Source organism: Syzygium oleosum, unplaced genomic scaffold (assembly GCF_021117445.2).
Source record: "Syzygium oleosum isolate NSW1041296 unplaced genomic scaffold, Sole_v2.1 Sole_v2.17, whole genome shotgun sequence".
NCBI classification, from domain to species: Eukaryota; Viridiplantae; Streptophyta; class Magnoliopsida; order Myrtales; family Myrtaceae; genus Syzygium; species Syzygium oleosum.
The window spans coordinates 2,144,401-2,158,511 of NW_026607501.1; the positions used below are offsets into that span (position 1 = coordinate 2,144,401).

General features: G+C 40.1%; 3 protein-coding genes across 3 annotated transcripts; all 3 read left to right on the forward strand.

The window, feature by feature from the left end:
• Positions 1 to 355: 355 nt before the first annotated feature.
• On the forward strand, positions 356 to 2,440 carry LOC115694328 (acireductone dioxygenase 1-like). The gene is made up of 5 exons (XM_030621459.2): positions 356 to 507; positions 611 to 698; positions 798 to 892; positions 1,788 to 2,027; positions 2,159 to 2,440. Exons 1-5 carry the CDS (start codon positions 385 to 387, stop codon positions 2,285 to 2,287), a joined length of 675 nt encoding a protein of 224 aa, XP_030477319.1. The 5' UTR covers positions 356 to 384; the 3' UTR covers positions 2,288 to 2,440.
• Positions 2,441 to 6,935: 4,495 nt separating this feature from the next.
• Positions 6,936 to 10,210, forward strand: LOC115694327 (acireductone dioxygenase 2). Its single transcript, XM_030621458.2, has 7 exons — positions 6,936 to 7,165; positions 8,593 to 8,704; positions 8,790 to 8,884; positions 9,246 to 9,360; positions 9,440 to 9,564; positions 9,754 to 9,824; positions 9,920 to 10,210. The coding sequence occupies exons 1-7, from the start codon at positions 7,148 to 7,150 to the stop codon at positions 9,984 to 9,986; spliced, it is 603 nt and encodes a 200-aa protein (XP_030477318.1). The 5' UTR covers positions 6,936 to 7,147; the 3' UTR covers positions 9,987 to 10,210.
• A 1,102-nt stretch (positions 10,211 to 11,312) lies between these two features.
• On the forward strand, positions 11,313 to 13,971 carry LOC115694324 (uncharacterized). Its single transcript, XM_030621457.2, has 3 exons — positions 11,313 to 11,456; positions 12,702 to 12,915; positions 12,996 to 13,971. Exons 2-3 carry the CDS (start codon positions 12,724 to 12,726, stop codon positions 13,122 to 13,124), a joined length of 321 nt encoding a protein of 106 aa, XP_030477317.1. The 5' UTR covers positions 11,313 to 11,456; positions 12,702 to 12,723; the 3' UTR covers positions 13,125 to 13,971.
• Positions 13,972 to 14,111: the final 140 nt, after the last annotated feature.

Here is a 14,111-nt window from a genome sequence, read left to right on the forward strand (position 1 = left end):
GACAAACTTGAAACCTATTCTGTCAAAGTTAGTATTCGGTTTTTGGAACCGAGAACCGAGTCGCTCGAAACCAAATCGATTGATCCGGTGGTCAACCAAGGCTGATTCCCCAATATTTTACCTGGGGGCCTACCTGGCCTCGCATGAATTGCCGTGGAATCGATTGGGGGCAAAACCGATCCGATTCAATTACCGGGTTAAACCGGTCCGGGTTGCGCAATTTTCTACTGTCCAAGTAAATTGAGATTTTTTTTTTGTTAGTGGACCAATGATGCACATTGCACACCACAAAAACTAAGTGAAAATCCAAGCACACACGTGGCAGGCAAGGACACGACTTAAGGTTGATTTTATTTTATTCCCGGAGAGGTCGTGGAACACACGATGGTGGCGAGGTCCTTCTATAAAACCACGTCCATGTCGCTCCTCCTTCCTCCAGTTCTGCTGCGGCTCTGTGCGCGAGCGAGTCCTTCGAAGCTGGTTCCCAGTTCAGCCATGGCGATCGAGGTGAGCTTCGATTACTCAAGTTCGTGTTCATTTGAGGGTGCGAGGATTTTGGGAAGATGTGATACCGATTGAACCTTCGTGGGGTTGTGAAATTTGTGAGCAGGCGTGGTTCATGGACGAGAGCGACGGCGACCAGAGGCTCCCTCACCATCGCAGCCCCCCGGAGCTTGTCTCTCTGGACCACTTGGCAGGTCTCTCTCTCTCAATCTCTGAGAGACGCATTCAATCTCTACGAATTCATTGATGTTGATGGGATGATTGAATTGAAGAGCTTTTTTGAGTGTTTGCAGATGTGGGAGTTCTGTACTGGAAGTTGAATCCCAGTGACCATGAGAACGATGAGGAACTGCGCAAGATCAGAGAGGCCAGAGGGTACAATTATATGGTACATTCGCACTCCTTATGTCAATTCAATGATTTTTATCTTTGCATCTTTTGTTGCAATTGTAAGACGAAAGTTGTTTAGCTCTTATACTTGATGAGCCTTTGAGAGAATCTCTTTCTGAAGGAGGAGTTTGAGGAAGCCGCTGTAGTTCGCAATCCGTGAAAGTATCTTTAGATGCATCAGTTAGTCGTTCGTAATATGACAGAGCCAATTACATTGTTCGCATGCTGTGGATCTCAATCTATCTTTGCAGTTTTGGAATTTGAAAAATTCTTGGTCGCGATTGGCTTGCTTCTCCTCCACTTGTTGCTGCGCCATGGTGTAAGCTGATGCGCAGATACCTTCTCGCCTTGAGAAATTATTTGGCTCGTCGGTCGCGTGATCTTAATTTTCATGTGTAGTGAGGACTTAATCCATCGTAACGCTTTTCTGGTGCACCCGTTTTTGGACGCTTGAAATGTGCGGTACTTTATTAGATGAGAGAGGACTTGGTGAATGAATTAGAAGCTTAGACTCTTAGATAACTGCATCAAAGCATAAGCTTGGAACTTGGACTTAGAATGAAGTAATAGAGCTGTTTATGGAGGATTGCGAGGTGTAATTAGAGATTATGCTACCGCGGATCTACTGAGGGAGGCTGAGGATTTGACTTAGATAGGTACATATGCGACGAGGAGCAGACTAAGTTTAGTGTAGATCAAGACAATCGACCAAATAATCTGCGGGGGGGCAACCTTGAACTTGATCATTGATTTACTTAGATAAGGAGTTAATTAGGATAATAATGGAGTCGTTGCCTGTGGTTGCCGAAAGTTATCATGTTACCTCTTGCTTCCCAAGATGCTGATAGGAGACCGACTCTTTGGCCTATTTCCTTTTGCCGGAATTTTCTCAGGATCTGCTGGATTTGTGCCCGGAGAAAGTGGACAACTACGAGCAGAAGCTCAAGAACTTCTACACGGAGCACATACACGGGGACGAAGAGATACGCTACTGCTTGGAAGGGAGCGGATACTTTGATGTCCGAGACAAGGAGGACCGTTGGATTAGGATCTGGATAAAACCCGGCGACCTCATCGTCTTGCCTGCTGGAATCTACCACCGGTTCACTCTCGACACCAGTAACTACATCAAGGTATTGGAATCTTTGTCTCACTGCTGCGATTTGATCTTGTAAATGCATTAGTTCTATGGTTGAGCGAGACCGATTGGAGTTGACACAATGCATCAAAAGATTCATTGCCGTTTTATGTTGTTGACATGCAGTTGATCAGGCTGTTTGTTGGCGAACCTGTGTGGACGGCTTTCAATCGGCCGCAGGAAGACCACCCGGCAAGGAAGCAATACGCGAGGAGCATGACCGAGAAAGTGGGCGTCGCACTCGCGGCTCATTAATTCTCATGAGTTTGGAGGAATGACCGGTCATGCTTTCGGCATGTACACTGGTATTATAGAAGCTTCTGTGTTCGAATGTCGCCTCTCTATGTATGCTCTGTACTTTCTGGATTGAAAACTGATGTCTGATACATACAATCTCCCAATAGTCCAGCTCTTGTTTTGGTCAACACCTGCTAGCGACACTTTTAATACACGAGGATGTAGCTTTGTCAAAGGCATATTTATGAGCAGGGATAAGTGCATTGAAAATCCTAAAACTTATTACGAAAATGCAATTTAATTATAAAACTTACAAGAAAGTGTAATTGAATTCTAAAACTTTTAAAAAGCGCAATTGAGTCTTAAAACTTTAAAAAAATGCACTTTTTGAAAGTTTTAAGACTCAATTGCTCTTTGGTGACGAGTTTTGAGACTTGATTGTACATTTTTGAAAGTTTTAAGACTCAATTGCACTTTCGTGATAAATTTTAGGATCAAGTGCACTTATCCTTTATAATACTCAATCTATGGTGGACTTGATCTATGTGTGTGTTCACACGACATAACTAATGCGATCCAACGTCACGGGAAAGAAGAGCAGCCTCATATCCACGAGCACCCTCATCATATGTCCTTGATGAGATGCTTCCATGGGCTGCCATGGCACGGTGGCCGTTGCCGGAATGAGATATTCCTCGCTCGATCGAGCGTCCCCTAGCTAATCCTATTGGATTGCGCCAATGGAAATCATAATCATTTAAGGCTCCGTTTGTTTTACGGAAAACAACTTCCAGGAAAACGTTTTCCGAATTTTTCAGTTCCTGTTTATAGAAAATAAATTAGTCAGAGAAAATATTTTTCGCTAATAGAAGAAATACCTTCAAAAGTGGGAAAATGTTTTGCGCTTCCTCTTTCTTTTACCTCTAGACCAAGTACTTTCTTTCACCAAACACATTTTTCATTTATTTTTATTTTTTCTTTTTAAAAGAATTCGAGTTTTTAATTATTTTTTTTCTTTCCTTTCCTTTTGCTTCTTCCTTGGCCGATCTCTAGCCACAGCGATGGTCGGCATTTGACCATAGGCGAGCTTGAGCCTTGCTAGCAGCTCGACCACAACCTCGCCGGCTTGTGGCGAGGCTTGACCTTGCCTGTCACTAGTCTTTGGTCACCGTCGTGGTCTGCAATCGGCCAAGGAAGAAGCAAAAATAAAAACAAAGAAAAGGAAAAAAAAAAGAATAGAATAGAAAATTAAAATAAAATAAAATAAAATTCGAATTTTCTGGTAATTTTTTCTAAAAAATCAAATCAGATACCAAACGGCGGAAAATATTTTATAGTTCATTTTTAGGTTTTAGCTGGGTATCGAAAAATATTATCATTTTCTTGAAAAATTGCTTCTTGAAAAATTGTTTTTCAGAAACGTCGCAATTTTCGTGAAACGAACAGAGTCTAAAAATAATGTAGGTCTTGTAAAGAAATCAACGGTTAGGATACGCAACTGCCTTTTTAAGCAAGTGGATCATGAAAAGGAAACGGCCATGATATGCAAATATTTTTGTTTGAGGAATCAGAATCGTTGACCGTACGTAAAGCTTTGTGTAATTAATTATCAAGTGATTGGACCTTCCATAATTTGGGCTCCAAGACAATCTTAAGTATTTCTGCCCCAAACAGCTTGGTAGACTCACAACCAACCATGTGGACTGACCTTGTCTAGATCGATATTCCAAAGATGAATCGTAACACTAGTACTTGATTTGCAAAGCAATGGCCCTCATATTGGAAGCAAGATCGGTATATCGGAACTTATAATGTTTTCTTTTTATTGTCACTTAGCAATTTAATTGAAAAATTGACAATAGTAATTTCTAAATTTTAGCTCAATGTGCAATGTCGTTCTTGAACTTTTTATTTGTTCAACGTGGTACTTGAACGATTAATAAATATTCAATGTAGTCCATAAACTTTCAATTTATATTCCAGTCCCTCAATTTTACATAACAAAGTTGAATCAGTCATACGGTAATTTAAAAGTTTTCAAAATCACACCATCACCCATATATTAGAACATCTTTTAATTTTAATCCATTTCCTAAACAAAAAACACTCTATTTCTTTTTACCTTTTTTTATTTTTTCGGTCTTTATACAGTAGTTCCACTTAATTTTTTTTTTTTTAACTTTGTGATCTCTATGACAATAAAAGTAGAACCTCATTAGAGTTATATCATGTTTATATTCCTGCTATTTTAAGAAAAAATGTTGTAACAAGGATATTTAGGGAAGATGGTACTTTATCTATTAATAATCATACTTATATTAATCTAAATCTTGTTCTTAATTTTTTAGATAGATGAAATTTGCAAGCTTTTACAATTTTGTGTTTTTTTATTTAAATATTGTTAAATTTGTAAATTAGGAAATTAAAATAGCAAAAATATCAACTCAATACAGCTCTACATGAATTTCTCCCTTTTCTATTATAAATATCATAAGCTAATATATACTTAAACAAAGCTTTAGTAATACTTATAAAGACTATAAAGGTAATATAAATGTACCATTTTTTTAATTATAAAATAAATTGAAATGAAAAAATATTCTAAAATCTGGGTAATAGTGTAATTGTGAAAACTTATGAACAGGTTCAACATACTGATTTGACTTTTCATTTTTTTGTCCAAAATATTGATTTGACTATGTGAGGGAATAATTCGATAATTTAAAATAGTTTAAAAATCATATTGAACAAATTAAAAGTCCAAACGTCATATTGTACATCGAGCCATCAATTAAGGACTATTAATACAATTTTCCCTAATTTAATTGCTTGACAAGTACCCTAATTTTCCCTAATTTAAGCAAAACCTTACAGTTGCGTTTGGTAGTATGAATTTGAATCCGAATAGGATAATGTTATCCTATGCAATGTTTGGCGACGTCCTCCGAACTGGATAAACCTTAATATTATCGTATAAAATGCTAGATAAGAAATCTGGGACAAGGGATAGGGCAAACTTGGATTGAATAATTTTTTTTGAAATAACTTAACAAATCCATTATCTTCCAACGATGGAGTGATGGAGTAACCCACCGCATAAGGACACGACCACGGCGAGAGCCGATCATTGTCTCTTCAGTCAATCGGCTTCTTCTCTCTCTCTCTCTCTCCGTTACCTACATAATCAAAACAATGGTCTTCGTCTTCGTCGCTCTCATCTTCCTCTCCAAATCCCCCCTCTGTCTAGCTTCTCTCAGTGTTGTCATGTTGCGTTTTGCCTCTCAATTCCCTCCTCCTCCTCCTCCTTCTGAGCATTGTGATGATGCATTAATATGTGGACTAGAGTTTCTGATACTTTGGCTTTCACTCCCCAGTAGTTGGAAGTCTAATCCTTTGGCTGTCTGAGCACACTCTTCACTCTCCATGATACCCTCCAATCGATTCCTTCATCGTTTCGCCGCAAATTCGATTTCTCTTGTGATTTTGCTTTTGGTATTGAGATAGGATTGTGATGATAAAGCAATATTATCTCTGCACCTAGATCACACAAACAAAAGGGTATCACAGTTTCGCTTATTTTTTTTGTATTTCTTTCTAAGCACTCTTGTTTTGGCGTCGATCTACATTGGGTGAGTGAAGATGCTCTTTCGTAGGTGAGCAATTCAGCGATGAGCCAAGTGAAAGACTAGGTTTCCAACAAAAGGCAATTCGGATCGACTCCTTTGAGCTCTACCTCACGACCCTCGTGCAAGGTTTGCATAGACAGTCGTGACCATGAGGAAGCCAATCGAGAGGGCCACTTATGGGACGACAGACTCAATGCACTGCGGGGAGTATCAAAGTGGCATGTGGAAGCCACGGCGGAGATTTTCAAAGATTTTCAATCCTAACTGAGATCTTATACCAAACATATGATGAGATTTTAAACTATTTGGGAGAATTCTAATCACATCTTATAATATCCTTACCAATCCGAATTCAGACGACCAAATGCAAACTTTAAGAATCCCAAAGAAAATCTATACCCGCTTCTCTTCTAACTATTTGTATATTATTCACCATCAGAAACAATCATAACTAAGGTTAGATTTGATAAACTATCATAATGATTCTGAATTTTTTTAGGGTAAATGACACAAATGGTCCTTGAATTTTTATCAAATGTGCAATGTGGTACATGAACTTTAAATTTATTCAATGTGGTCCTTAAACTTTAATCCAATATGTAATATTATCCCATAACTTATAATTTGTTCAATGTGGTCATCTGTTAACATGCTCAATTTAGTCCATGCACTGTATGAGAATGTTCAACGTTATCCCTGAACTTAAATAAAATGGAATGACAACATTGAACATTTTCATACAATCCATAGACTAAATCGAAATGAGCCATAGGAATAAATTAAAAGTTGAAGTATCACATCAACAGATCTAAAGTTCAGACATCATATTACATAATGAATCAAAATTCATGGACAATTTATGTCGCTATCCTTTTGTTTTTTTAATACCAAATATGCCATAGTCAAAATCACGACAATACAAAAACTCAAGGAGTCGCCCAACAAAACACGTTTGCCATGATGTCCGTGTGAACTTGTCCCCAGAATAGCAATCCCGTGGGCCGACCCGCCATCGCTCCGCCCGGTTCATTGAACATGGACACGAGCAGCTTTGTTCTCTCTGGAGTTTTCTACGCGAACAAATCCCCAAGTCAGATTTCTCTCTACCATTTGACCCTTCTAATTTTTTCCTTAAAAAGGTGTACAAAATCCGTTCTTGTATATTAAAAACGGGCAATTTGGCCCTCCGCTCCTCGCTTTATCGCGTCGCCTAGAAAGCTTGTCGATTCCCCAACCTGCGATATCGACGAAAATGCTCGCCTCCGGCAAGGTATTCGCTTCGGTTTCGAGTTGTTTTCTTGTGAATTGCTTGTCTGTTGTCTCGATCGGTCGAGAGAGGAGGGAAGATCCGATTTCGAGGTCACCCAGTTTTCTTTTCTTTGGGATTTTCAAGTTGACTCTGTTTTTTTTTTGAGTCTGTCGATGTTGCTGGGCTTGTTGGTTTTGGGTAAGCTGTCGGTACGGCGAAACCCATCATCTTTTTGAGCCGAGTTAGGATTTGTTTGCCGCAGTTTTGGGATTCTTGGAACGGGAAACTCGAAACCCTTGAACAGATGTGATCTCTGTGGTAGACTGGTAGGTGCTACAGAAGAATTGAGAAGCATCCCGAAGAGAAGTCTCAAAAAGAAGACAAATTCCAATATGATTTACGTGATGGGGCAAATTTGAGGGCTTACTCCTAATTGAACTAGTTTGGGTTGATGTCCTTCCATCTTGGATTCACATGTAGGTCACGTCACCCTATGGCCACGGTATACTGGATGGGTTGATGGGTATGAGATCCAGGGGCAAGAAATTCCTGGGTAGATTGTTTTGTGCGCGTTCTGATAGCTTGAAACTTTTGAAACAAGTGGCTGTTTAGGATCTCGAGCGGGTTAGTCCTCTTTAAGGGACATGAAGGTCGAGTCTTGGTACCCAACTGGAAAAAGTTCAGCCATTACCTTATATAATGAAGCAAGCTAAGTCAAGAAAAAACCATTAATATGGTAGAAAGAAGGTGTGGAGGTCTAGTTGACTTAAGAGCGGATTGCTACTTTTCTGGCGGATGTCATTGCCTCTTTACATGGTGCCAAAGTTAGAGCTCGAACTGCGGACAGAGGCATAATTGTACTCGGAGAGGATTAATATATTGCAGCCCACTTTTAGGTCCTTATGGTCAATGCAGAATATAGGATACTTGTTTCTCTTAGATATTTTTAAAGATGTATCTGTTTCAGGTCCTTGTAGTCAATGGAGAATATAGGGTACTTGTTTCTCTTAAATATTTTTAAAGATGTATCTGTTTCACTTCTTCTTTCGAACTTGTTCTTGGGTTTTCACGGTATGTTGATTGTCTGTGTCATGTATGCGTCTGCACCTAACAGTGTGCACCGGTTTGCGTATTATGAATATCAATTTGCTATACGTGGTATTCATTAGTTTGTATTTCAGTTAATCTATAGTACTTGATAAATTGGTTTGATAGGGTGATTTTGATGATGGATTCTGTAACGGTGGTCATGATCTAAGCGTGAGAACTAGGAAACTATAAAAAATTTAAGGTAGGAAAACAATTTTTGGAAAGAACATTTTCAACCGTCCTTCCTTGAGGATGGAAGAGGGTGGTTAAATTTGTGTTGTGAATCTCGTGATGTACTGTGGGTCCTTCAATGCCTGTTCTGTATTTGCGATAATGCTTTCGAACTTTGTGCTGGGTAGGATCCTAGAGAGGAAGTCCTTCAAGCATGGTATATGGATGACAGCACTGAAGACCAAAGACTTCCACATCACCGTGAACCTAAGGAATTTGTTTCCTTGGAGCAGCTTGATGGTATGCATTCTGAGGAAGCACTGTTGTAAGATACAATGAAACAATTTTGTTTTCCAATTCTTTAGGAGCTACCATGTTTTTGCAGAACTTGGCGTTCTCAGCTGGCGATTGGATGCTGACAACTATGAAACTGACGAGGGATTGAAGAAAATCCGCGAGGAACATGGATACTCCTATATGGTATGTGGCAAGTTATCTAATTTAATTCATAATATTATACCACATTTTCACTAGCTTTGGTAGTTTGTAGTTGCTTCAGGACAAGATTAATATTCGTGTTTGTCCATGTCGTGGAACTAGACCTGGGTCATGATCATACGTTCCATGCTTGTTTAACTAATCTTTTGGTGAATGATTAAGTTTGAAAATCTTGCATTGTTAAGTAACAATGCTGAAATGTTTTAAAGAGACTGATGTCTATTTTCTGCCTAATCTGTTAATCCTCCTGAGAACTTTGGTCCCTCTTAGTCTGCTGGACACTTCCAATGTTGAGCTTGTTTGCTACGTCTGGCGGCATGAAACTTATTTTATTTTTGCCCAGGATTTCTGCGAAGTTTCCCCAGAGAAGCTACCAAATTATGAAGAGAAGATCAAGAACTTCTTTGAGGAGCATCTCCACACTGATGAAGAGATTCGTTACTGCGTGGCTGGAAGTGGTAAGTCCCTGATTTTCTTCTTTCAGCTTCCTGGATTCTGGTTACTATTAAATTCCCTAATTTTTACCTTGTCGTCTAGGTTATTTTGATGTTAGGGACCGGAATGATGCTTGGATACGTGTGTGGTTAAAGAAAGGTGGATTGATTGTTTTACCGGCTGGAATCTACCATCGCTTTACCCTCGATTCGGATAATTACATTAAGGTACTTACGGTACATGCATACCCCTCTTCACTTCTTTGATCGAGCACCCATGTATATGAAGAGAGCGAGGGAACTAGATTTGGGCCTTCTAAAGTTATCGCAGCTTTTTCATAATCAGTGGAAGAATGAATTTTCTAATTGATAGAAAGAAATTTTGTTTACTCTCTGCTAAGTGATCTTTGTGTATAGGCTATGCGACTGTTTGTTGGTGATCCAGTTTGGACCCCATTCAATCGGCCTCACGACCATTTACCTGCGAGGTATTGATCTATCCTTTCCTTCTAGTGGTTTACATCTCCAGTTTTCTCATACAACATGTTGCTCTCCAGTCTTAGAGATGAATTCTTCCTTGCAGGAAAGAGTACCTTCAAGCTTTTGTGCAGAAGGAACGCAGTGATCATGCCGTTGATGCTGCAGCTTAATGTGTGTAGCCCTGTGGGCTTTCATGAGATATAATAAACACTGAAGTATGCCTTGGCCTGTGATATGTGGTTTCTCAGCATGAGTAATCAGTTTGCCTTGACTTGGCTCATATAGTACAAAGCTGTTATGCTTATGGTTATGTGGTTTTGGATCTGTATCCGCTACATTGGTTGGTCCTTTGTGGATAGACAAACGAATAAAACTGGTTGTGCGACTTATGCTTTGAGCCTTTTTACTATTTTGACGCTCTTCTAGTCGGCGATTCGGCCCTCGATTATCTTCCGTCTTTCTGGGCATAAACTCAGTATGAATCTTGTTTCCCGCCGGAGGTTTAGTGAAGATGACAGCATGAGACGCGTCCATGCGGTAAAGTGGTCAACTGCGAGCGTTGCATGGGTGGACCGTCGATTTTTAATCATCTGCTCTGGTGGGCTAGTCAAGCTTTGGAATTTCAGCATTTTGCTTGTTGGCATCTAGAGATTCTTGTGGAGGCGAGTTTGCGGCACGCCCTCAACAGGATCTGTATTGTGTGAGAAATCCTATTGTCCGACTCAAGTCCAAGTTGGACTTCTCTTCCATATACGGGTGCCCACTGTGCATAAACTCCGAACAATCCGAAATGGGAAATCTCCCGTTTGAATGTGGATGTCCGCCGCGTTGTGTTTGGACGGCCGACTTGCATCGGACTTTGTACACACTCCGAGCCCTCCAGCTCGATTTCGAGTTTTCACATGCTTAGATTTTGTCGATGGGCTCAAATTCGAGACAAAATTTTTGGAACTAATTGCATGCCAAAATAGGATTTCGTAGGATAAAGGCAGAGCAAATCAACCCAACTCACATTACAGGTTCATCAAGCTGACGCGAGTCATGACACGGTTCTTGACCTAATGCCCAGTTCAAAATTCTCTCTCAACCCACTTTTAGCACATTTTATTTACCCGGTCATCGCATTTGCTTGCAGGCGATAATCCGGCTTCGAAGTTCAAACTACGCCGCTTGACTTAAGATCGTATGTAGTTTTTTTTTTTTTTTTCATTTAGGCTTAATTAAATGGAATTCGGTGCCAGTTTCGACACACTAGATTAAGTCTACATGTCAGGTTCAGTCAAAGGAACACTATCCATGCCACGGGTTAGGGTAGTCGCTCAACATATCTTCCTAGCTAACTCAACACCCAAGAAGCATCGCCGAGCAAAGATTTGAATTCGAGACCTCCTGAGGGGACCGATTGGGTTTACCGACTCGGTCGAACCGTTTTCGATGTTTTATTGGGCCGGTCCAACCTCTGTTCTTTGCTTAGAAAGTGGCCCATCTTTCAGTCAGGCTTCTGGTTGGGTTTCCTTGTGTCTCAAGGCCCAACCACAAAAGCAGAAGCTTCCCCTCCCAAATTCTAGTGCGCCTCGGTCGCCTTCCCAGTTTCAACTCTCCGGTGGCGCTGCTCTACTTGCCTTGCGGTGACCGTGGAGGTATGTATGGGTTTTGATGCTCGTTTCGAGTCTGCATATGGGGTGTGCTTCTTGATTCGCTGCCATTTCTTGGTTTTAGTACCAGTTCCTCTGGTCATGTAAATGCCAAGATTTTACAAGGTCTTGTTCCCAATTTGTTCATGCTAGTTCAGCACTATTTCGTCCCTTGATTTGGGTTCTTGGGTTTGCGGGTCCGTTTCGTTCTTTAGGATGTACTTCTTGTGCGGTTCTGGTTGGGAGGATGAGGATCGATGGTGATGTTTTGTGTTGAGCCCCCATGCCCGCAAGGTGTTCGACCATATTCCTATGAGAGCCTCGGTGTTATGTTTTTGCCCACTTGAGGGGAGAGTAAGAAGAGAAGTAGAGCCTCAGATTCTTAGGTTTGCGACGGCGCAGTTCGAAGCTTCTTTTATGAACAACATGGATAATTTTGCGTAGTTTTCCCATGACTGGAACCAATACCGTGGGATTGCTACTCTTGCTACATTTTTCTGATCAACCTTGTCTCTATTTCCTTTTAATTTTCCCCTTAAGTTTCATTGAAGTGAAGATTCTAGTCATTTAAAAAAAGTGGAATGGTTTCAAGATGGGAGCTTGAACTTTTACTAACTCTAGTTGTTGAGTGTTTGGAAATGCGCACAAATTGCTTGTGGAGAGATGGGATCAAGAAAAGGACAATGAGCAAATATTATACGATTATTAAGAGTATGTCCTATCCCACATCTCAAATACAAGGAGACGCAGTAAGGCATTAGGCTTCTTGCTCTATAATGCCTGCTTTTTGTTTTAGCAACCTAGAATCAGATATTGAATAATAATCACCGAGCTAATCAAGCAGCATCTCAAGTTACTCTAAAAAGATTGAATTACTAGATTGAAAAATTCCATCTATATGTGACCTTGCCTAGTAATATATTGTTAGTTTAACCATGTTTTGCAGTGTTGCTTCTCATAGTCTCCTGCAGATGAATCTAACTGGTTCCTTCTGAAACTTAGCTAGTTTCTCAGTTATTCATATATATTAATTAGTTCTGTTCTATAATGGGTCATTGTGAAAAATCAAGGAGATAGTGATTGGTGAGATATCTGTTATTTACCCAATTGTGAAATAGTATTTTGCTTTTCTTTGGTATCCTCTTTGTTTGTTTTTGTATGTGTGGGTGTGCATGTGTGTTCATTCTAGTTGTTCCTTCATCGCTGTCTGGGGTTTGTCATGGGAAAAACTAATTTTAATGTCCCCTTCAGTGTTGCTGAGAAAGGGAAAAGCATGAACGCCTTCAAAGCTTACAAGGCTTGTGTGCCGATTGCATGGAGCCCCAACTTGTACATAACCCTGGTTAGGGGCATTCCTGGAACCAGAAGACTTCACAGGCGTACATTGGAGGCATTGCGGCTTCGCAAGTGTAACCGAACTGTTATGAGATGGAACACCCCTACTGTTAGGGGAATGTTGCAACAAGTAATGATTAGTCAGCTACTGCATTTTGGATTTGTTTATCAATATTATTTGCTTACTTGAAGAATCTATTACGTGAGTAGGTAAAGAGGCTGATCGTGGTTGAAACAGAAGAGATGTTCAAAGCCCGCAAAGAGAAGGAAGCAAACCACCGAGCTTTACGTCCGCCTTTGGTCATAAGCCATCTGCCTGCCCCAGATTGCAGTTCTTAAAAGCAAACTTTGTCCTCTTAGGTCAGATCCTTCTCCAGTGTTCTTTTATCAGACAATACAGTTTCTAGATGTGTCATTGGAAAGAAATCCATTGGTTGTAAGAGTTCCATCATGATTGAGTGGTTTATTCGAAGATATATTTTGCTATGACTTAATTAAACAATCAATTGCTACATAATTTGATGGAAGTGAAATAAAGGACAGAGTTCATAATCTGGGTCCATGAAATCATACTATCGGCCTCTGGACAGTCGAAAAAAGGAAAGGCAGCAGAAAGCGCTGATAAGTATTTCAATGGGTGATTGCACTTAACATTCTCTAGATATGTCGTTGCTGAGTTGGTGAATTTCCACCTTTTTACTTGGAAGGGTACAGACTGAAGTTTGATTTAGTTTTGTTTGCAGAATCTGTTGCTTTGAGAATTCGGAGCGTCCTCATCTAAGGACGATCCGAATTCGCTCAATCCATCTTTATTATTGTTGCTTTAGCTTATTTACTTCTGAAAAGCCTGAGATCCTTCTGATTTACATATGTTCTTCGTTCACCCATAGTCATCTGAGTCTCATCATGAGTTCATTGGCAAAGGTGCTTGTGGCTTATTAGTCTGCAATTACCAATTAAGCAACACTTCTTTACTTCCACTTCATACGAATCGATGTTTCTTCTCAAGGAGGGAGTTTTTTTCAGAGTATACTCCATGTTGAATATTGAAATATCCTTCGAGAGAATGATCTATAGCGTGAGAAACTGTAATTTGAGATCTAACCAAGACGGTATTGGGCACAGTATTTGTATTAAGACAATGCTTCACTTTATATTATGCTTCTGAGGATTACATTCTGATCTACTTTCACGAGTATATCACTCTAATTCCATAACCCTACACAAGTATGCCTCCCTTAACATATTCGGTGAAGGCCAACGCAACAAGTCCCAACATTGCAAATCTTCCGTTCCACAACTCGGCATTGGAAGTCATCAACCCGT